Source organism: Haliotis rufescens, unplaced genomic scaffold (genome assembly GCF_023055435.1).
Source record: "Haliotis rufescens isolate VD_foot unplaced genomic scaffold, xgHalRufe1.0.p SCAF_9, whole genome shotgun sequence".
Classification (NCBI taxonomy): Eukaryota; Metazoa; Mollusca; class Gastropoda; order Lepetellida; family Haliotidae; genus Haliotis; species Haliotis rufescens.
Window position 1 is genome coordinate 34,553,343 of NW_025964383.1, and position 23,995 is coordinate 34,577,337.

The following is a 23,995-nucleotide window of genomic DNA, read 5'->3' on the forward strand; positions in this document are numbered from 1 at the left end:
ACTATTAAATGCGGCGTTAAACCAAACTCACTCACTCTTTGTACAGACAGGTAATTGGATGTTCTACCTTATTTGACAAAATATTTAACTTGAGCATCTATACATCAAGCATGCCTACACGTAATGATTTAGAAAATGCATGTTTTCTTTGATTAAACCATTTGTGTTGAAGTTACGTGTTTTATCATCCTTATCATAGTTCATATATTTGGTTTTAGTATTCATTATATATTTCTAGTTAGATTTAAATTTGTGATAATTACCTAGATGTTTACTGTGTGTTTTTAATAAACGAATAATATTTTCGCTTCGCCATATGGCACACACACACACACACACACACACACACACACACACACACACACACACACACACACACACACACACACACACACACACACACACACACACACACACACAAACACACACACAAACACACACACACACACACATACACACACACACTCTAGCGCACATACACATACTAAGTCACACCTTAAACCATACACCGTTGAAATATATATCCTACAGTAAGGGTGCTCTTGAAGCACTGTTTGTGCCAATGGTTCTACTAACTTTAACGGCAATCTTAATGTCTTATACTTTAAATTCATATGATCAAACGTATGTATCATGCCTGGTTAATTTAGCAAGGCTTACCCTCGATGGGCAAACATCTTATATTTAGAAATAACCGACCCGATCGATTCGCTTTGTAGATGCAAGTTAACGAAGCAAAATATCGACGGGCGTCGAACTGTTAATCCAATGGAAACACGACCTTGGAAATAAATAAACAGAGTTCAAACGCTTTAACAGATCCATACAGTGTTTGGTAACGACAACACAGTTGGCGGCAGAGGAAATCGAGCTCGGACAGAGATTTACTATGGCGTTTTTTGGGAAAAAGTGTGAACAAGACAACACGTCTTTCAACTGCTAGTGCAGAGGGATACTCTTCGCCGCATTGTAAGTTGGACATAATCAAAGATGTATGTAGTGTGACAGAAAGTTGTTGCTTCATTGCTTTTCCACAGAACGTAGTATTTGGTCACCCGTTGTAGTTCAACACCGCGCTATAGACATGCTGCTTAGTTGTGGAATTGAGCATTTTCTACATTTTCTGTCAATGAAGACGGTACCGTCACCAGTGAAATTGTCCACATTAACCATTGTCCGGATTTATAAATAAGTGTAACCTTGGTATGTTCCTAAATCACGGAAACTGAGTTTCAATGTATGTTCCTAAATCACGGAAACTGAGTGTCAATGTATGTTCCTAAATCACGGAAACTGAGTGTCAATGTATGTTCCTAAATCACGGAAACTGAGTTTCAATGTATGTTCCTAAATCACGGAAACTGAGTGTCAATGTATGTTCCTAAATCACGGTAACTAAGTTTCAATGTATGTTCCTAAATCACGGAAACTAAGTTTCAATGTATGTTCCTAAATCAAGGAAATTGAGTTTGAATGTATGTTCCTTAATCAGCTATACGGAGATTCAATGCATGTTTCTAAATCGGGAAAATTGAGTTGCAATGTATGTTCCTAAATCACGGAAATCGAGTTTCAATGTATGTTCCTAAACAAAGGAAAATGTACTTATTATAATATTTTAGTTATAACTGTTCCTTCGAACTGTGGGAGCAGTTGTCTGAGGCGCCGCAATTCGCTGTGGTAAACGTCTTGGACCAGCACCCTTTTTGGTTTTCCTCCCACATTAAGCTGACACGACGCAATATATCTGGAAACTGTTAAAATCGACGTCAAACCCAACTCTCTTACTCACTAATTCTTCAAATCACTAATTGGTATGAAGGGGAAACAATGGATTGATGTATTTAGGTATTATGGAAGTGAAAAAATCCTATTCGATAAAATGCATAATTTATTACTTCAGAAATTCAGTCTGTCAGTACCGATTCTGTCAGAAAAGCATCTTCCGGACTAGTTCCCAGGAAACTTTATGCTTGTCCTGAGAGCCGACCTAAGTGGGGATTCGGCGGTCGTGTTCTGTGACTGGGATGACTGGTTGTCCTGATGGCCTGGCATTGTATTTATTTCGTCAATGTGACGTGTCTGTTAGACAATCGTCAATTTAGTTCATCATAAATATAATTGTTATCTAATTGAGACATTCAGTTTATGCTATTGGAAAATGGTTTGTAACGTCTTGCAAAAACAGAAATAGTTCTCCTGAAGACCCCATAGAACCATCACCTACTGCTATTTCCAAACACCAGTGAAGATCCGGGGTTGAATAGGTCTTCAGCAACCCATGCTTGCCGTAAATAGTGACTATGCTTGTCGTAAGAGGCGACTAAGGAGATCGGGTGGTCAGGCTCGCTGACTTGGTTGATGCATGTTATCGCATCCCAAATGCGTGGATCGATGCTTATGATGTCAAACACTTGATTGTCTGGTCCAGACTCGATTATTTACAGACCACCGTCATATAACTGGAATACTGCTGAGTGTGGCGTTAAACAACAAACAAACAAACAAACAAACTATTTCCTAAGTGATACCGTTGCCATTGTTTTGGTGAAGTATCTAAAGCCCTATGCTCCCAACTACTTACAACCAAAACATGTGTTGTGTGTACAATAAAGTTCATGGGCCAAACAAATTACCAATACACAGTGAGACATTGTATCAAACACTATATCAAAATGTAAAAGAACAAGACGATGTTGGAAAGAAAAATATTTGGTAGCGTTTCCATAAAGTATGGTTGTGCAAACGAATCCGATTCATTTTGTGGCTGATTGGTGTGTTCTCAGGGGCCATGAAGACATCATAAAGGCAATATCAGCTGTTCCGTACCCAGAACATGGTTCATTGTTTCTGGTTAAACACACGGGTGCTATTGCAAACATGTTATTCCAACACTGAGGTTACCTTGGTTACCAGTGACCTTGGCCTTCACTGAAGGTCGCTCGAACCTTGCCGAATACGCACATTACAGTCTACCTTACTACTTCAATTATCATCAGTGAGTCTGACTTTTAATAACAGTTGCAAATATACCTAGAACAGTCTTAAGTGCTATTCGGCACTACAGAAATCATTTTATTATATCCTTGGTGTGGAATTATTCAGGAAACAACAAGAATATGCTATTCATTGAAAATAGGTTACTGTGACCTACTACTGATATGAGAATCTAATCACTTGTTGTACATACGTACACAAATAATGTAACCACTCCATGCATAAGGCTCTAACATATTTACAGAAAATGGCATTTTTGTGAAAACTGCAAAAAAGATTTAACGATCGACCTTCACTTACATACAGATTGACATTACTCATGACCGGTTCCGATTTCGGCCCAGCAAAAGGATGATATATACCAAGTTGACTGACCTGCAGTAAAACTTCGAGGTGGGCGGCAAACAAGCTTATTCCAGGCTATAACGTTTAGGATGACCTTCAACCTTGACATGACTGATCAGTGTGTCGAGAAAGATTCCCAGGGTTACGATGTTAAACAACAAGATATGATATCCCTGAAATGCCGAAGCATCGCGTGATTTCAAGGATAAGGGCGACGGCAGTGGCAATCAAATTGAGGCGAATCATTTCACATGGGGGCTTCTAAAATTCGTTCTCAATCAAACGGGAGATACAGTTATTCTAAATACATTTTATAATTGTCATTGAATATGAAGATTCGGTTTATACTGCATACGACTGTCCATCAAACGGGAGATTCAGTTTACGTTAAATATCATTTTCATTCTGCCATGAGTTTAGAAATACTTGATTCTGATTGGTCCGTCAGAGGTATCAAATCCCAATACACGCCTCTGACTGAAACTACTGATTTGACGATCTCATCACGCAGAAGATAATATTAATAGAAAAGTACTTCTCAGTCATTGTCGGTAGGCATTGTTAAATAATTAATGTACAATTATTTGTTAAAAATTCAGATTTGCGGTACCTACAATGTTCAAAGTTTGCGTGGCGATACATTTTATGCAGAAACACGACAGTAATCGCTTGAGAGAGTTCATTTTAAGATAAAAGTGTATTCCAACGGTCATAATAATGACATGCGGTGTACAACCAGTGTTCGAAACAGCTGCCTGTCAGCTAACCAAATGGTATTGACTTTTAACTTAGCCTTATAGCATTTCTTCTTCAGGGATGCACCTTATGCTGGCGAAGGTTGCCTGTGTCATATATGCGAGTAAAGCATATTTAATTCATTAACATTAAGTGCTTTACTTTGTTGAAGGTTATTATCGGTGTTTCCTGGATTAAAATCGAAAACTGAACCTATGTCGCTTCAATCAATACCTTTGCTAATCTTCCGCGTGATCGGTTTCAAATTCAATTTTGTGCAGTCATAAATAGAGATAATCTGGCTCTATATTGAAAACACGGTACATCTGTCTATTGATTCCAGCGGGACATTCGTCGTGTTTTGCACGCATGCCATGCAGTGCTTGGGTACAATAATAGCGGCAGGAGACAAAACAGGAATTTATTATAGTAAAATAGGCCGTGTACATCTGAGTATTAACTTTATTCCAGTTAAGTTAATAGTTCTGTTTTAGATATATTGCATGTCAGTATTTGAGATTAACAATGTGTCATGGTGGGCCAGTCTTCTAAGGAGCCGCATTTCGCCGTGTAGTTGCGTCCCTTATCTTAGCTGGAAACAACTCAGATTTGTCCTGACTGTGTAGCCAGGTTTGTCAGCACCATACATTGCTCGTGGAGTTCAATTGGTTCCCGTCTCAGACCTGCATCACTTCGGGCCTCCCACGTCGTGATATAACTGAAATACTGTTCATAGCGACGTTAAACCAAACTCACTGACAGAGTATACCTCCAAAGGTTCATCACAGAGTTCATCAAATGTGCTTCTGTTGACGGATAGTTAATAGTGAGCGAGTGAGTGAGTGAGTGAATATGGTTTTACGACGCTTTTAGCAATATTCTAGCAATATCACGGCGGGGGACACCACAAATGGGCTTCACACATTGTACCCATGTCGGGAATCGAACCCTGGTCTTCGGCGTGATGAGCGAACGCTTTAACCACTAGGCTACCTGACCGCCCCGGATAGTTAATAACATAAATATTCCCAAAGAGTCACGAACGACAAAATAGATCAGGTGGTCATGTTCGGTAATTCAGTTGATTAAGTGGCATCGTACGTCTAACGCGTTGGGGGGCGGTCGGGTAGCCTAGTGGTTAAAGCGTTTGCTCGTCACGCCGAAGACCCGGGTTCGATTCCCGACATGGGTACAATGTGTGAAGCCCATTTTCTGGTGTCCCCCGCCGTGATATTGCTTGAATATTGCTAAAAGCGGCGTAAAACCATACTCACTCACTCACTCTAACGCGTTGGATGTTGTTCATGATATCACTCACTGGTTTTTCCGGTATATGAAATCCCTAAGTTGTTATTAGTCATCAGTCATGTTGTGTCGCCATCTGGTGATGTATCCATGGCCGCTGTCCATGTGTTGTGGACTTCAGCTTGAGGCAGGAGGGAATGGCCACCCAGATCAACATTTCAACGTCTGGACCTTCTTTGTACTGGACAGCTGAGCCCAGGTCCTGGGTCTTCCTCCAAATGGCCTGACTGCAGTAAAAGAAACATCCATTCACTTTCGCATCCTCAGCAGCACGGACTACTGCCAGTTCATAGTCATTTATTTCACAGAAGACTAATTACGGAATTTGATCTGTTTCTTTGGTTTAATATAGAAACAGGCAGGAACTTGCTGATGCAATGGACTCGCTGACTATTTTCTGGGGTAAAGTTGTACTTAGTGACATTCGTCACCACACAACCTACCGTAGAAGCCCTACACTTGCATGCAAAGTTGATACAGGGATACAGTTCAGTCTGTCTACATTCTTGTTGTGCAGGTAGTCACCAACTACTACTTGAGTACTTCATTTGTCTACATTCTTGTTGTGCAGGTAGCCATCAACTAGTACTTGGGTGCTTCATTTGTCTACATTCTTGTTGTGCAGGTAGTCATAAACTAGTACTTGGGTGCTTCATTTGCCTACATTCCTGTTGTGCAGATAGTCATAAACAAGTACTTGGGTACTTCATCTGTCTACATTCTTGTTGTGTAGATAGCCATCAACTAGTACTTGGGGACTTCATTTGCCTACATTCTTGTTGTGTAGATTGCCATCAGCTAGTACTTGGGTACTTCATTTGTCTACATTCTTGTTGTGCAGGTAGCCATCAACTAGTACTTGGGGACTTCATTTGTCTACATTCTTGTTGTGCAGATAATCATCAACTACTACTTGGGTACTTCATTTGCCTACATTCTTGTTGTGCAGGTAGTCATAAACTAGTACTTGGATACTTCATTTGTCTACATTCTTGTTGTGCAGATAGCCATCAACTAGTACTTGGGTACTTCATTTGTCTACATTCTTGTTGTGCAGATAGACATCAACTAGTACTTGGGTACTTAATTGCCCTACATTCTTGTTGTGCAGATAGCCATCAACAAGTACTTGGGTACTTCATTTGCCTACATTCTTGTTGTGTAGATAGCCATCAACTAGTACCTGGGTACTTCATTTGTCTACATTCTTGTTGCGCAGGTAGCCATCAACTAGTACTTGGGTACTTCATTTGTCTACATTTTTGTTGTGAAGATAGCCATCAACTAGTACTTGGGTACTTCATCTGTCTACATTCTTGTTGTCCAGATAGTAAACCAACTAGTACGTGTGTTCTTCATTTGTCTACATTCTTGTTGTGCAGATAGCCATCAACTAGTACTTGGGTACTTCATTTGTCTACATTCTTGTTGTCCAGATAGTCACCAACAAGTACTTGGGTACTTCATTTGTCTTCATTCTTGTTGTGCAGGTAGCCATCAACTAGTACTTGGGTACTTTATTTGTCTACATTTTTGTTGTCCAGATAGTCACCAACAAGTACTTGGGTACTTCATTTGTCTTCATTCTTGTTGTGCAGATAGCCATCAACTAGTACTTCGGTACTTCATTTGTCTACATTCTTGTAGTGCAGATAGTCATCAACTAGTATTTGGGTATTTCATTTGTCTACATTTTGGTTGTGCAGGTAGCCATCAACTAGTACTTGGGTACTTCATTTGTCTTCATTCTTGTTGTGCAGATAGCCATCAACTAGTACTTGGGTACTTCATTTGCCTACATTCTTGTTGTGTAGATAGCCATCAACTAGTACTTGGGTACTTCATTTGTCTATATCGTGTTGTGCAGGTAGTCATCAACTAGTACTTTGGTACTTCATTTGTCTTCATTCTTGTTGTGCAGATGGCCATCAACTAGTACTTGGGTACTTCATTTGTCTTCATTCTTGTTGTGCAGATAGCCATCAACTAGTACTTGGGTACTTCATATGTCTATATCGTGTTGTGCAGGTAGTCATCAACTAGTACTTTGGTACTTCATTTGTCTATATCGTGTTGTGCAGATAGCCATCAACTAGTACTTGTGTACTTCATTTGTCTACATTCTTGTTGTCCAGATAGTCACCAACAAGTACTTGGGGACTTCATATGTCTACATTCTTGTTGTGCAGATAGCCATCAACTAGTACGTGTGTACTTCATATGTCTTCATTCTTGTTGTGCAGGTAGCCATCAACTAGTACTTCGGTACTTCATTTGTCTACATTCTTGTTGTGCAGGTAGTCATCAACTAGTACTTGGGTACTTCATTTGTCTTCATTCTTGTTGTGCAGATAGCCATCAACTAGTACTTGGGTACTTCATTTGTCTACATTCTTGTTGTGCAGGTAGTCATCAACTAGTACTTGGATACTTTATTTGTCTACATTCTTGTTGTGCAGATAGCCATCAACTAGTACTTGGATACTTCATTTGTCTACATTCTTGTTGTCCAGATAGTCACCAACAAGTATTTGCGTACTTCACTTGTCTACGTTCTTGTTGTGCAGATAGCCATCAACAAGTACTTGGGTACTTTATTTGTCTACGTTCTTGTTGTGCCTATATCCATCAACAAGTACTTAGGTACTTCATTTGACTACGTTCTTGTTGTGCAGATAGCCATCAGCAAGTACTTGGGTACTTCATTTGTCTACATTCTTGTTGTCCAGATAGTCACCAACAAGTACTTGGGTACTTCACTTTTCTACATTCTTGTCGTGCAGATAGTCATCAGCTAGTACTTGGGTACTTCATTTGTCTACATTCTTGCTGTGCAGATAGCCATCAACAAGTACTTGGGTACTTTATTTGTCTACATTCTTGTTGTGCAGGTAGCCATCAACTAGTACTTGAGTACTTCATTTGTCTACATTCTTGTTGTGCAGATAGCCATCAACTAGTACTTGGGTACTTAATTGCCCTACATTCTTGTTGTGCAGATAGTCATCAACTAGTACAAGGGTACTTCATTTGCCTACATTCTTGTTGTGCAGATAGCCACCAACAAGTACTTGGGTACTTCATTTGTCTACATTCTTGTTGTGCAGGTAGTCACCAACTAGTACTTGGGTACTTCATTTGTCTACATTTTTGTTGTGCAGGTAGTCACCAACTAGTACTTGGGTACTTCATTTGTCTACATTTTTGTTGTGCAGATAGCCATCAACTAGTACTTGGGTACTTCATTTGTCTACATTCTTGTTGTCCAGATAGTAAACCAACTAGTATGTGTGTTCTTCATTTGTCTACATTCTTGTTGTGCAGATAGCCATCAACTAGTACTTGGGTACTTCATTTGTCTACATTCTTGTTGTCCAGATAGTCACCAACAAGTACTTGGGTACTTCATTTGTCTTCATTCTTGTTGTGCAGGTAGCCATCAACTAGTACTTGGGTACTTTATTTGTCTACATTTTTGTTGTCCAGATAGTCACCAACAAGTACTTGGGTACTTCATTTGTCTTCATTCTTGTTGTGCAGATAGCCATCAACTAGTACTTCGGTACTTCATTTGTCTACATTCTTGTAGTGCAGATAGTCATCAACTAGTATTTGGGTACTTCATTTGTCTACATTTTGGTTGTGCAGGTAGCCATCAACTAGTACTTGGGTACTTCATTTGTCTTCATTCTTGTTGTGCAGATAGCCATCAACTAGTACTTGGGTACTTCATTTGCCTACATTCTTGTTGTGTAGATAGCCATCAACTAGTACTTGGGTACTTCATTTGTCTATATCGTGTTGTGCAGGTAGTCATCAACTAGTACTTTGGTACTTCATTTGTCTTCATTCTTGTTGTGCAGATGGCCATCAACTAGTACTTGGGTACTTCATTTGTCTTCATTCTTGTTGTGCAGATAGCCATCAACTTGTACTTGGGTACTTCATATGTCTATATCGTGTTGTGCAGGTAGTCATCAACTAGTACTTTGGTACTTCATTTGTCTATATCGTGTTGTGCAGGTAGGCATCAACTAGTACTTTGGTACTTCATTTGTCTTCATTCTTGTTGTGCAGATAGCCATCAACTAGTACTTGTGTACTTCATTTGTCTACATTCTTATTGTCCAGATAGTCACCAACAAGTACTTGGGGACTTCATATGTCTACATTCTTGTTGTGCAGATAGCCATCAACTAGTACGTGTGTACTTCATATGTCTTCATTCTTGTTGTGCAGGTAGCCATCAACTAGTACTTGGGTACTTCATTTGTCTACATTCTTGTTGTGCAGGTAGTCATCAACTAGTACTTGGGTACTTCATTTGTCTTCATTCTTGTTGTGCAGATAGCCATCAACTAGTACTTGGGTACTTCATTTGTCTACATTCTTGTTGTGCAGGTAGTCATCAACTAGTACTTGGATACTTTATTTGTCTACATTCTTGTTGTGCAGATAGCCATCAACTAGTACTTGGATACTTCATTTGTCTACATTCTTGTTGTCCAGATAGTCACCAACAAGTACTTGCGTACTTCACTTGTCTACGTTCTTGTTGTGCAGATAGCCATCAACAAGTACTTGGGTACTTTATTTGTCTACGTTCTTGTTGTGCCTATATCCATCAACAAGTACTTAGGTACTTCATTTGACTACGTTCTTGTTGTGCAGATAGCCATCAGCAAGTACTTGGGTACTTCATTTGTCTACATTCTTGTTGTCCAGATAGTCACCAACAAGTACTTGGGTACTTCACTTTTCTACATTCTTGTCGTGCAGATAGTCATCAGCTAGTACTTGGGTACTTCATTTGTCTACATTCTTGCTGTGCAGATAGCCATCAACAAGTACTTAGGTACTTCATTTGTCTACATTCTTGTTATGCAGATAGTCATCAGCTAGTACTTGGGTACTTCATTTGTCTACCTTCTTGTTGTGCAGGTAGCCATCAACTAGTACTTGGGGACTTCATTTGTCTACATTCTTGTTGTGCAGATAGTCATCAACTAGTACTTGGGTACTTCATTTGTCTACATTCTTGTTGTGCAGGTAGCCATCAACTAGTACTTGGTTACTTGGGTACTTCATTTGTCTTCATTCTTGTTGTGCAGATAGCCATCAACTAGTACTTGGGTACTTCATTTGCCTACATTCTTGTTGTGTAGATAGCCATCAACTAGTACTTGGGTACTTCATTTGTCTATATCGTGTTGTGCAGGTAGTCATCAACTAGTACTTTGGTACTTCATTTGTCTTCATTCTTGTTGTGCAGATGGCCATCAACTAGTACTTGGGTACTTCATTTGTCTTCATTCTTGTTGTGCAGATAGCCATCAACTTGTACTTGGGTACTTCATATGTCTATATCGTGTTGTGCAGGTAGTCATCAACTAGTACTTTGGTACTTCATTTGTCTATATCGTGTTGTGCAGGTAGGCATCAACTAGTACTTTGGTACTTCATTTGTCTTCATTCTTGTTGTGCAGATAGCCATCAACTAGTACTTGTGTACTTCATTTGTCTACATTCTTATTGTCCAGATAGTCACCAACAAGTACTTGGGGACTTCATATGTCTACATTCTTGTTGTGCAGATAGCCATCAACTAGTACGTGTGTACTTCATATGTCTTCATTCTTGTTGTGCAGGTAGCCATCAACTAGTACTTGGGTACTTCATTTGTCTACATTCTTGTTGTGCAGGTAGTCATCAACTAGTACTTGGGTACTTCATTTGTCTTCATTCTTGTTGTGCAGATAGCCATCAACTAGTACTTGGGTACTTCATTTGTCTACATTCTTGTTGTGCAGGTAGTCATCAACTAGTACTTGGATACTTTATTTGTCTACATTCTTGTTGTGCAGATAGCCATCAACTAGTACTTGGATACTTCATTTGTCTACATTCTTGTTGTCCAGATAGTCACCAACAAGTACTTGCGTACTTCACTTGTCTACGTTCTTGTTGTGCAGATAGCCATCAACAAGTACTTGGGTACTTTATTTGTCTACGTTCTTGTTGTGCCTATATCCATCAACAAGTACTTAGGTACTTCATTTGACTACGTTCTTGTTGTGCAGATAGCCATCAGCAAGTACTTGGGTACTTCATTTGTCTACATTCTTGTTGTCCAGATAGTCACCAACAAGTACTTGGGTACTTCACTTTTCTACATTCTTGTCGTGCAGATAGTCATCAGCTAGTACTTGGGTACTTCATTTGTCTACATTCTTGCTGTGCAGATAGCCATCAACAAGTACTTAGGTACTTCATTTGTCTACATTCTTGTTATGCAGATAGTCATCAGCTAGTACTTGGGTACTTCATTTGTCTACCTTCTTGTTGTGCAGGTAGCCATCAACTAGTACTTGGGGACTTCATTTGTCTACATTCTTGTTGTGCAGATAGTCATCAACTAGTACTTGGGTACTTCATTTGTCTACATTCTTGTTGTGCAGGTAGCCATCAACTAGTACTTGGTTACTTCACTTGTCTACATTCTTGTTGTGCAGGTAGCCATCAACTAGTACTTGGATACTTCACTTGTCTACATTCTTGTTGTGCAGATAGTCAACAACTAGTACTTGGGTACTTCATTTGTCAACATTCTTGTTGTGCAGGTAGCCATCAACTTATACTTGGGTACTTCATTTGTCTACATTCTTGTTGTGCAGATAGTCACCAACTAGTACTTGGGTACTTCATTTGTCTACATTCTTGTTGTGCAGATAGTCACCAACTAGTACTGATGTATAGTCTAAGACTTCTTTCTTCTTCACTTCGTCTTCGTGTTCATGATGGCTCCTCTGCCTTAACAATTTCGGCTGACCTGCCCTTCGTTTGGCCTCGTGTGTGAGAGGATTATTGATAATATTTCTGTTTCCTGTATTGACATTATTTCTATTTTAGAACTGAAACGATGTTTGTTTTTCAGAAGATGGGCATACCTGAGACTGAGGCGTGAGAACTATCATTCATTTGAGTAGCTTTATGTGGATTTTGTGTTGAATTTTAAATAGCCGTCTGCCTATTTTGCTTGCGTCACAATTGGCTTGACATTTTGGGGTTATGGGGTTAATTATTTGGCTGTTTATCTCTGGTTTGTCCATCTATGTGAGACATGATCCAACATAGATCCACCTGTGTGCCCTCATCAGATACGTTTGTATATTCGTATAAAATATCAATGACTGTATTTAGTCTACAGTCTGAGTTTCTGCCGCTGATGGCTTGTAGTGCTCTTAGCGAATCTGCTAAAATGACTGCCCTTGCCTCCGGTAGTTCCGGTGTGAGTTTGAGCGCGTGATGAATTGCCTCTCGGTCAGCAGGGAATACTGATCGTATTTGGAGCTAAGTATATGAATCCCGTACCTAGCAGTGTTGTTGGTAGGATCCTTGTCTCCATCAGTGTATATATGGGCCCAACTGTCCCAGGTAGTTTGAATCTTAGTGACTGACGGCTTCTGATTGTAGTAGGGTTGGGTTTTCTTTCTAGTGACTGCAGTGCAAGTAAGATTTAACCCTTTGTAGTGACTTTCTTGTGATGAGTTCACGTACTACAATCACAGACGGCTTATGTGAAAAAAATTTCCGAACAAGAGCTTTATCTTGGGTGTTTTTGTTCTACTATTTCATTTTTACCAAAGGCTTTGCTGTTCGTCCCGAGCACGCTCTTCAGACTGAGTCTGTTTTGTGATAACACTTATGTAACATTGTAATCTTAATCGCTTTCAGGTTTCTAAGTTTGTTACCTCTATGTGTTAAATTTGTTATTGTTTAGTCTTAACATCTTAACCATGTTTTCATTTTGCTCGATACACATAAACACATTACTGTCACAGATTCTAAATGAATGCCTCTCAGAGAAGAAACACTTAAACCCTTATGAGCACGTGTAACTGTTATTACTGCACTGTTTGTAACGTCTTCTCCTATGCTGCCATCTCCTTGGCTGTTCTATTGAAGCAGTAGGATAAATCTCTTTGTTGTTTTAACTAAGTGTAAAAGTTTTGGCGTGCTGAAGTTTTGGTTCACTCTCACTCTGCCTACATCTCAGTCTGCCTACATCTCAGTCTGCTTACACTGTAAATTAAAGTGTAGGCACAATGAGAACACCCTTATTTCAATAAAAAAAGTGTCCAGACTGTTAGACAAACAAAAAGAATGTGTAATATTTAATGTTATTTAATAGCAAAAACTTTGTGTTGAGAAATTGGGCCCAGATCTATCAATAGTTCACATCGTCATCTTAGTTCACAGTTCACATCTTCAGTTTCAACAGGTGATGGCAGCATCTAAGAAGTTCATTGAGGTCATCTGTCCTTGCACAAGCTTCACTTTCAGTGTCTGAAGACGCGAGTCTAAGTCTCTGTATACCCTCCTTCGGGGAGCTTGCTGGCCGCCGTGTTGAAGTTGAGCTCTTCGAATATTGTCAATCTTCTCAAATTCCTTCAATTTTGAAATAAATGCATATTCAAATTTGGATAGGCCTTTCCCATCGCTTGGATCAGTTGGCAGTGCTCCAAGCTGATTGAAGACATTTAACAAACAAAAACTTCTGCTGAGGCCAAAAAAATAATAACTGCGTTTCAGGAGACAATGAGTTGAGAAGACAGGTAAAAAGGAACAGATTTGTTTTCTTTATTAAATTTTATTTTAATTGAATTATATACTTCGCCATCCGGGTTCTAGAATACAAAGTTTTATACTGTTGTAGCCCTGGGTCGTTGCAAACTGTCAACGGTCTTTCAACTCTATGTCCGCATTAACCGAGTGAGTGAGGATTATAGATCTACATTGTTGCAACTATCAACGCTCTTTAATGCTTCATGTCTGCAATTTATGAGTGAGTGAGGGGGGGGGGGATTTTATTGAATTAAACTTGTGATTAAAAGCATGAATAAAATAAATAAATGAAAGCAACACAAACAGTTCATAATAAGAATAAAAACGGCATAACCCTTTTCCATATTCATTGTGATAGTGATGACCAGGTGTTCTCGAGGTGCGTGCGTATCTTACCTCATCGGTGGCACCGAACATATGGTACACTTCAAAACAGGGAGTTTAAGTGGACAAAACCTGGTGTTTCGCCGCGTTAATAGAATATTGGTTGAATGAGTGTAAAACCTTATTCACTCACTGTTTCAGAAGGGCGTTGAGTCATGCTTGTATGTAATTATTTTGTTCTTTTCAGGAAGATGGTTACGTATATTCTCACCATTCATGGTCAGTTGGTCATTGCGTCAGTGCTGGTCTTCCATACAGTCGTTGTTTACACCAGTACAGAGACAGCTGGCTTCATGGGACTACCCGGATGTAGCCTCGGTGTGATATACCCAATCGACCCCATCCACTCAACCACTACACTGAACGCCATCGAGTGCGCAACGATATGTGCACGTACGTACGGATGTTTCTCGGTGAACGCATGCACTAGGGATGACGGTGCTGTGACGTGCGACATCCTGGGAGACGTGTCCGGTTCAGGATGTGGCGGCATGACCTCCAAGAACAGATGCAGACACCTACAACGCAAGGATGCAGTAGCCTTGGTATAGAATCTCATCTCGTAGCTTAATATCATGTCTGTGCAGAGTGACCCATGAAGATTCCGGGGTAGAATAGGTCTTCAGCAACCCATGCTTGCCGTAAAAGGTGACTAACGGGATCGGGTGGTCAGGCTCGCTGACTTGATTGATGCATGTCATCGATCCCAATTGCATGGATCGATGCTCATGATATCAATCACTGGATTGTCTGGTCCAGACTCGATTATTTACAGACCGCCGTCATATAGCTGGAATATTGCTGAGTGCGGCGTTAAACAACAAACCAACCAACCAACTGTGCAGAGTGGCTTCCGTTAGGCGCAGGTCGTTGTTGTCGAGCGAGTCGTATTTAACGCCGCTTTTAACATTATTTTATTTGTATCACATCTAGTCAACTGAATGTGTCATGGAATTCTAAGTAATGCAGGTATCACTACTGTGATGAAACGGGCATGGTGACCAAAGAAACTGTCAGGGCGAATGAGACATTTGAACAAACCGCCCAAGAGACGCAACTGTGAACAGCAAATTGCCTCAGGCGTTTTGGTGGCACTGTTATGTCCCAATTTGCCTATTTTCCCACTTCTGTTTTGACCATTGTCCTTCTTCAATGAAGTACCACACGCAATATTTCTCCCTCCAATCTTTTTAAGTTAACCATGGGCGTGTGTTGATGACCGGCCGATGGAAATTCCGGGTAGGAATATAGGTCCCCAACAACCCCTGCTTGTCATACGAGGTGACTAAATGGATCGGGCGGTCAGTCTGGGTGATTTGGTCCATTGCATGTCATCGTGTCCCAATTGCGAGGATCGATGCTCACGACGCCCACCACTGGATTGTCTTGTCCAGACTTGATTGTTTACAGACCGCTGAAATTTAGCTGGAAAATTGCTGAGTAAGGCGTTGAACAACCAACAAACAAGTAATCTAGTGGCCTTCTGTGTTGTAACAGCTGTCGACTGTCAGATATTGCGTGTTTCCCAACATGAGTAAGACCGCCTCCGTGGTCTAGTGGTAGAGCGTCCGCCCGGAGAGCGGAAGGTCCGGAGTTCGATCCCCGGCCGCGTCAAAAGACGTTAAAATATGGTACTTGTTGTTACCCTGTCTGGCGCTCGGCATTAAGAGGCTAAAACAAGGACTGGGCGACTCCGGAGTCAGTATAATGTGTCTGAGTGGGGTATTCATGTTAAACTGCGGCATGGTACCTCAGTGAGCTAGCACTATAAATCGGCATCAGTCCGGACTAGTACAAGCACACACACGTGCATGCACATCGCTATATAAGTGCAATAATCTTGGACGCGACGTTTAACCTAATTTCACCTCATCTCAACATGTGTATTTATATTCTTCACACCTTCATCTTCAGAGAGCCTCGAATCCATGTAAAAATGGCGGAACGTGGACTGGAAGCATCTGTATTTGTATTGCCGGATATGCCGGGCAGTACTGCGGAAGATATATTCACAGTAAGTCGTGGACTAAGTAGTATTCGTAGTTATGTAATTAGCCATGGAGAACTATTCAGCAGAAACAACCAGACGAGTAAAAGGTCAGTCAAGGGTAGGACGGTGTTATGGGAAATAGACAGAATGCGCATTACACAACATTCATTAAACGTAAACGTGTATACAGTAAACTACGTTTATAACGAACACGCTTATAACGAACAGACGGATATAACGAACTGGGTTTTTTGTCCCGGCCACTTTCTGTATTGATGCTATAAGTTTAAAGTATATATATAAATATTTCGTAAGTGGATTGAGACCGCCTCCGTTGTCTAGTGGTAGAGCGTCCGCCCGGAGAGCGGAAGGTCCGGAGTTCGATCCCCGGCCGCGTCATACCAAAAGACGTTAAAAGATGGTCCTTGTTGTTACCCTGTCTGGCGCTCGGCATTAAGGGGCTAAAACAAGGACTGGTCGGCTCGGAGTCAGTATACTGTGTCTGAGTGGGGTATTCATGTTAAACTGCGGCATATCTCAGTGAGCTAGCACTATAAATCGGCATCAGTCCGGACTAGTACAAGCAGCCGTACAAACACACACACACGTACATGCACGTCGCTATATAAGTGCAATAATCTTCGACGCGACGTTAAACCCCACCGTAAGTGGATTGTAGCTCAGAATGAGCTTTCCTTTTCGCGAACACCTGATATCTTCACTATGTGGTAGTGATACAGAAACACATGCTTTATGAAACAGTCGGATTCGTACACTGTACACTGCGTTTAGTAAAGATTTCTTACGATTGTGGAAATGTTGTTTTTTTAACCGTAGTCAGTAATATCAGGGGTATAGTAAAACATTGAATGTCGGGAGGACATACGTGTCCCGTATCTTCAAACCTCACTTTGAGGTTGAATGAAAACTATGTCCCGCACAATAAAACAAATCCACAACTTGAAATTCACTGCTCCGAGATATTATTCACAGCATTTTAGACAAAGCGGAAATACTGTAAATCAGGTACATCGTCAATATCGCTATTTTCCCGATCGGTATGTATTGAAATATGAATACCGGAGGGTTCACATTAGTGATTCTGAGTGCATTATCCTAATCAGTATGAAACGTTGCGAATAATCTTGGAATCGTTAAGTGTGTTTCACAAATTGCTTAAGCTTGAACAAAGTTAACAATCCCCCATAATGGTAGGGTGTGTGAGATAACATTTTATAATCTTCCGCGATACATATGTCTCTGAATTCCTCATAAATGTAAGACATACAAACTGATAGTATAGACAGTAATACTTTCTCAACACTAATATTTGTAACTTATGTAATAATGGTTACACATTGCAAAGATAAATACACAGTCTGATGTGTCGAACTTTGATGTGTCGAACTTTGAAGTGTCGAACTTACGGTCGTCTGTGCTTGTACCGGTGTCATGACTTGGGCAGGATACGCTCACCTTTTCGCGCACCTAGTATCATCACTATTTGATAGTGATTCATAAACACATGCTTTTGATCATGTTGAAATCGAACAACGGACAAATGTTTTTCTCGCTTTTATTTGCACAAAAACACAATATATTAATGTTAATAAAACATCATATATCAATATTCCAGGCTGCAGAGAGGCAAAGGAGCTCGGAGTGACGGGCACTGGGTTTTATAAAGTTCAGCCTGCAGCCTCTCCTGTTGCCTACACCGTGTACTGCAACTGTAACGCGGGGACGGTGTGGGTGTTCCGGAGGAAGAACCCCGTCCCCTCCTGGTGCCCCGGCATCAGCTACAACAGGACGTGGGCGGAGTACAAACACGGCTTCGGCGACGTCGACTGCGAGTATTTCCTCGGACTGGAGACCATCTACCGCCTCTGCTTCTACAACCAATACCAGTGGAACATCTACAACGAGGTACAAGGCCCTCCTCCTGTTGCCAGTGTATACATGGAAAGTGCCACCTTGTCACCGGAGTCTACTAACTATCAACTGGATATGATCCGCATTTTCTCCAATCCTTGGGAGCTGGGGGATGACGCTTTTGATGACAATGACAAGCCCCGGAGGTTCTGTACGTGGGACCGGGACTGTTGGGGGTGTGCCAAGACGGTAGGAGGGGGGTGGTGGTTCAAGTCCAACTGTCAGGGAGGAGCCTTGACTGTTTCTCAGGACCAGTTGAAGTGGCCTGTCTCTGGTGTGGACGAGGTCATAGACGAGGCGTTTCTGCAGCTTGATCAAATGGACTATGTTCCATAATATATTAAAGTCAAATAACCAACTAATACTAGTGTACGACATCCCGCGCTATTATTATATGGATCTGTGTAGTGAAACGTCCCTTAATCGTGGCAGATTCGCTGAGTTCGAATTCCAAATTGATGTTTCTAATCCTTGGTTGTCATCTTCCAACCAACCAGGGGGGCACGGGTGGCCCAGTCGTCTAAGGCGCAGCGATTCGCTGTGCAGAGTTGTATCGCTTGGGCACGCCAGAAACCTAGGATTGAGGGTTCGAATCCCGGTTCGCCCCGATTATGTTTCTAGGTTTGTCAGCACCATACCGGTGGTCGTGGGTTTGACCGAAATGGTAAACGTCTGAGATCTGCATCACTTCGGGCCTTCCTCCCACATTAAGCTGACACGCCGTGATATAACTGGAATACTGTTAAAAGCGGCGTTAAACCCAACTCACTCACTCCAACCAACCCGACCATATCTTCAGAAAGGTGGACAAGATGTTACTACATTGCTGTGTGACTGTGAGTATGGTGAGTTAGGACAATGTAGTAAGACGGAAATGTTTCGTTTTGAGTCCCTTATCTGATTTTCTACCGAGAAAGTATAACAAGCCGTGTTTTATTTCCACAAACTCTAGCTGGGGTCGGGTAGCCTAGTGGTAAAGGCGTTAGCGCTGAAGATACAGGTTCGATTCCCGACATGGGTACAATGTGTGAAGCCCATTTCTGGTGTCCCCCGCCGTGAACTTGCTTGAATATTGCTAAAAGCGGCGTAAAACCATATTCACTCACTCACTCTAAAATCTCTAAGATAACTCAGAGCGGCATTATATCCAACTCTGTTGATCATATATCAATATCAACTAGTGAAGATCAGGGCAGGAATTGATCTTCAGCAACCCAGACTTGTCGTTAAAGGCGACTAACGGGATCGGGTGGTCAGGTTCGCTGACCTTGGTGATGCATGTCATCGTATTGCGTAGATCGATGCTCATGATGCCAAGTACAGGATTGTCTGGTCAAGACTCGTGTGTTTACAAACCGCCTTCATACAGCTGGAATATTGCAGAGTGCGGCGTTAAACAACAAACATACACACATGCAAACATTTTATGAATATCACAATCCCACTGGATGTAAGACGTAAGGAATTCAAGTACATGTTAGAGTATTTGTCCTTATTTCACTTTCCGGTGGGGATTATAGGTTAAAAACCGATTCTTGACATAAGGATCGACGTATATGGATTTGAATCGCCAGGTGACTTTGTTAATTAGGTTCTGATCGGTGACAATGTGCGACGTTGCTCATACCATCAACCACTGGTTTGTCGGGCTAATAATCGATTATTTACATGGAGCACTGATATAGTTGGAATAATGCTGACCGTGGCATAAAAAAACATTCACTCACTCACCTTTTTCAACATGCTGTCCTTTAAACATATTGGGTATATCGACAACTAATGTTGCAAACTAATTCTTGAGAAACATTATAAGAACTTATAAATTCAAAATGTCAACGCCAAAGAACTATCAGTTTCGATTATCCGGCGAAACAGATTCCATTAAGCATAAAAGGCAAAATAGTGATGAAAATGATTTGAATAGAAAAATTTATGGATTATGGAATGGATAAACATATATCTATCTTGTCATCTGACAAAGAGTGTACGTTTTGCAAAACGAATGGAAGACTCTGCAATATATATCAACTATCATCTTGGTTTGGTAATTAGATGTACGTTTTCACAACACTTGTCATTACCACGCTGGCACAAACATTTATATATATTCTTCTCGCTGTTTGCATCTCGCGCTATTGTCCGCACCAACACGAGAGTAGCAATAAAAAAGTTGTCATCCATGCACTATTCTTGTTGTTACCTTACACACAGATACGAACACACACATACACAAACACAATATGCAACTTTAAAGACATATAAAGACATATAAAGACAAAGACATACAGTAAACTACGGTTATGACGAACTCGAGGGGACCACTAGTTTTAGTACGTAACAACCGTAGTTCGTTATAAGCATACGTAGTTCCTCATACAGCATGTACACAACAAATGGTCGGGACTAAAACAAAGTTCGTTATATCGGTCACTTCGTTATAAGCGTGTTCGTTATAAACGTAGTTTACAGTACTGAACAAAAAATGATAAATATTTTTAGTTTTATGAGATAGTGTATTCAGTCTTCCCCACAAAATTTCCCTGATCCCTAACTTCATTCGTTCAGTATACACAATACTGACGATAAAACTCAAACAAAACACTTGTCTCCTTCTCTGTAAAGTTATAAAAATGTTTCATATCGAAAACGCATTGTAGCGTTCAATACGATATGTATTGATTATAGGAAAATCCTTCATATTGTTTCGAACTGAATGTATTCGACCCAATGCATTGCCTAGGGTTATGTCATACATCGACATATCGATCAGTCGATAGACTCCATCTTTCAGTGGCACCTGGAGACTGATATACAGCTGACAATACAGTATGGGGAATCAATTCAAAGTTTTTATTTAATAGATAAACGACGAGGGGGCGTTGTTTATCGTATTCTCCCTGCAGTGTTTTATGGTAGATTAACAACGACCACGAGTCTATTATTTCTTATGCCTCTTTAAGCATGTTAAAAACATATACAAGCTTTACAAACATTTACTCTATTTAAAAAATGACGACAACCTGAATACAATCCGATCTCAGCAATGTCGGATAAGTCCATTTAATAAACATGGGGGTAAGTTTTTTATTTCCTGAATATTGTCTCAATTCTCACGACTATTATCTGTAACTGTTCTCGGATCACATATTGTTATCTCTCGCAAACGTTTTGAAAAGATTATGCGTTTTTTCTGTGTTGCCCAGCTACATCTTAGGGGGACAACTCACTTCCCTCTAAAAATAGCGTTGTCCAATTTACGACGTCATCAAGTTGCGATGTATGTTCGAATCTCCAGAAATGATGTCATAATAGGACAATGTTTTATCGTGAAATAAACGGCGCCTCGTTCGTCCTTGTTCGTTGCGATTCATCGCGTAGCTATCTAATATTATGTATTCAGTGTATATCTTAAAATATACTGAACCGCAAAAGAAACGTCACCCCAAGTAACATTGCATGAAAAGTTGTCATTTAAATATCTGGGTATTTTTTGTCAAAGATTCTAAAATTTAACATTACCATGTCCGGGAAAATGAAATATTATAGTAAAAAAAACAAAGCAGATTGACAGGAAATCAGCGACATCAAGCCCTTGCAAGCTGGACAAACCGCCCGGCAAGTAGCCAATGCATTTTAAGTCCACGTAAGGACCATATACAGGCTCCAGCAACGGTACCAGACCACCAACACTATAGATGACCGACCACGTAGTGGAAGACCAAGGGTCACCACCAGACGTCAGGGTCGTCAGATTGTGCGACAGCATCTTCAAGATCGCTTTGTTACTGCTGCGGAAACTGCTCGACAGATCTTGGGGACACTCCAGCGACACATTAGTGCGTACACCGTGCGTCGACGATTGACGAGCACACACCTCCACTGTCACAGGCCACACCGAGGACCCATTCTGACACCAAGTCATTGCCGGGACCGTCTTCAGTGGGTAACATAGCACCAGCATTGGCGCCACGAGCAGTGGAGAAGAGTCCTCTCAGACGAAAGCCGTTACTGTATCTCAACAGCAGATGGCAGAGAGAGAGAGTCTGGCGACGCCGTGGGGGACGTTATTCGGATGCTTGTGTTGTTTAGAGAGACTCGTGGGGTGGTCCGAGCATCATGGTGAGGGGTGGAATTGGTCTTGCACAGAGGGTCGGCCCTGTGGACTTCCAGAACATCGGTCCAGGGAGAGGCAATGGTGTCACAGCTGCACGGTACATTGATCATGTCTTGAGACCACACGCCATGCCTCATTTGGCACGTCGCCGCAACCACGAGTTTCAGCATGATAACGCCCGTGCCCACTCTGCGAGAGCAACAAGAGTATACTCCAGCAGAATGGCATCAGAACCTGCAGTGACCCTTATTCCTGATTTAAATCCCATTGACCACCTGTGGGACGAGACGAGATTCAAAGACGTCTGAATGACGTCCGACCAAGGCCGACAACTGCAGCTGAACTGCGTCAGGCGTTCCTCAGAGTGTGGGCTCAAGTGCCTATGGCCTTCATCAACCGACTCATCCATTCCATGAATCGGCGTTGCACGGCAGTCATCAATGCACATGGCGGACACACGAGATACTGACTTGTCATGCCATTTTCTCAGAGGCTAGTGTTGTGTTTCACTCTAAGAACATTTGACACTTTAATTTCAACCTTGATGATCAGTTTTGCCAAGCGTCATCTTTTTAATATGTCTCAAAGTATGTTTACAGTGTTTGGACAAATAAGGTTTCTCATATATCTATCAATGGTGACGTCTCTTTTGCGGTTCAGTATATAAGATCGATATTTCACTCGATTGAAATAATATGTGCGGTGAAATAACACTTAATCCCGGCTCTACTTTCAGTCTACCTGATTTACACTGAGGTGTATAGACTTTGAAAACACATCAAGATTATAACACTGAGGTATGTGACAACGACAACAACACAGGGGGTTTTAGAAGCCGCCTACCAGCTGTGCCTGTTCCTGATTGATATAAACTACCAGGCAAAAGAAAGAATACACCCATGTTCGTTGATGGCAACAAATGAAACAAACAAGAAATGTTACTTAAAACAGGAATCATGGGCGATGTAACCTGCATCATATCAATGAGCATTAGGTGAAGTGTATGACGTCTCAAGAAATAGGGGAGTCGCAATTTCACATAAATGAGTGAGTGGGTATAGTTTTACGCTGCTTTTAGAAATAATCCAGCAATATCACGGCGTGGACACCAGAAATGGACTTCACACATTGTGCCCATGTCGGGAATCGAACACGGGTCTTCGGCGTGAGGAAAGAACGCTTTAACCACTGGTCTACCGACAGCCCCTCACATAAATGAGCAGAGTGAAGCAGGTTTTGTCACGATCAGTTTGCGTTGGATCAGCAATGTTATGCTGCCTCTAAACGTCTGTTACAGCACGTGCAAAACGTGGGCGTGCATTATCCTGCTGCAATATGACGGTACGTCCCTGAATTTGCACAAAGAAGAAAACATGACCTCGAACGATGTCGTCCCGGGAGCGTACGCCATTCAAATTGCTGTTAACAACGATGAGTTGTGTTCTCCCACGAGTTGTGATGACACCCCATTCCATTACACTGCCACTCCAAGTTGACGACGTTGAGTAACGCTAGCGTTGCTAAAGGTTCTCCTGTACGCCTGCAGACTCTTGCACGACCACCAGAGA

At 41.3% G+C, this 23,995-nt stretch overlaps 1 protein-coding gene across 1 annotated transcript; it reads left to right on the forward strand.

The window, feature by feature from the left end:
* The first annotated feature begins 845 nt into the window (after positions 1-845).
* Positions 846-18,894, forward strand: LOC124127246. The gene is made up of 4 exons (XM_046490674.2): positions 846-969; positions 14,579-14,936; positions 16,306-16,405; positions 18,018-18,894. The coding sequence occupies exons 2-4, from the start codon at positions 14,583-14,585 to the stop codon at positions 18,647-18,649; spliced, it is 1,086 nt and encodes a 361-aa protein (XP_046346630.1). The 5' UTR covers positions 846-969; positions 14,579-14,582; the 3' UTR covers positions 18,650-18,894.
* Positions 18,895-23,995: the final 5,101 nt, after the last annotated feature.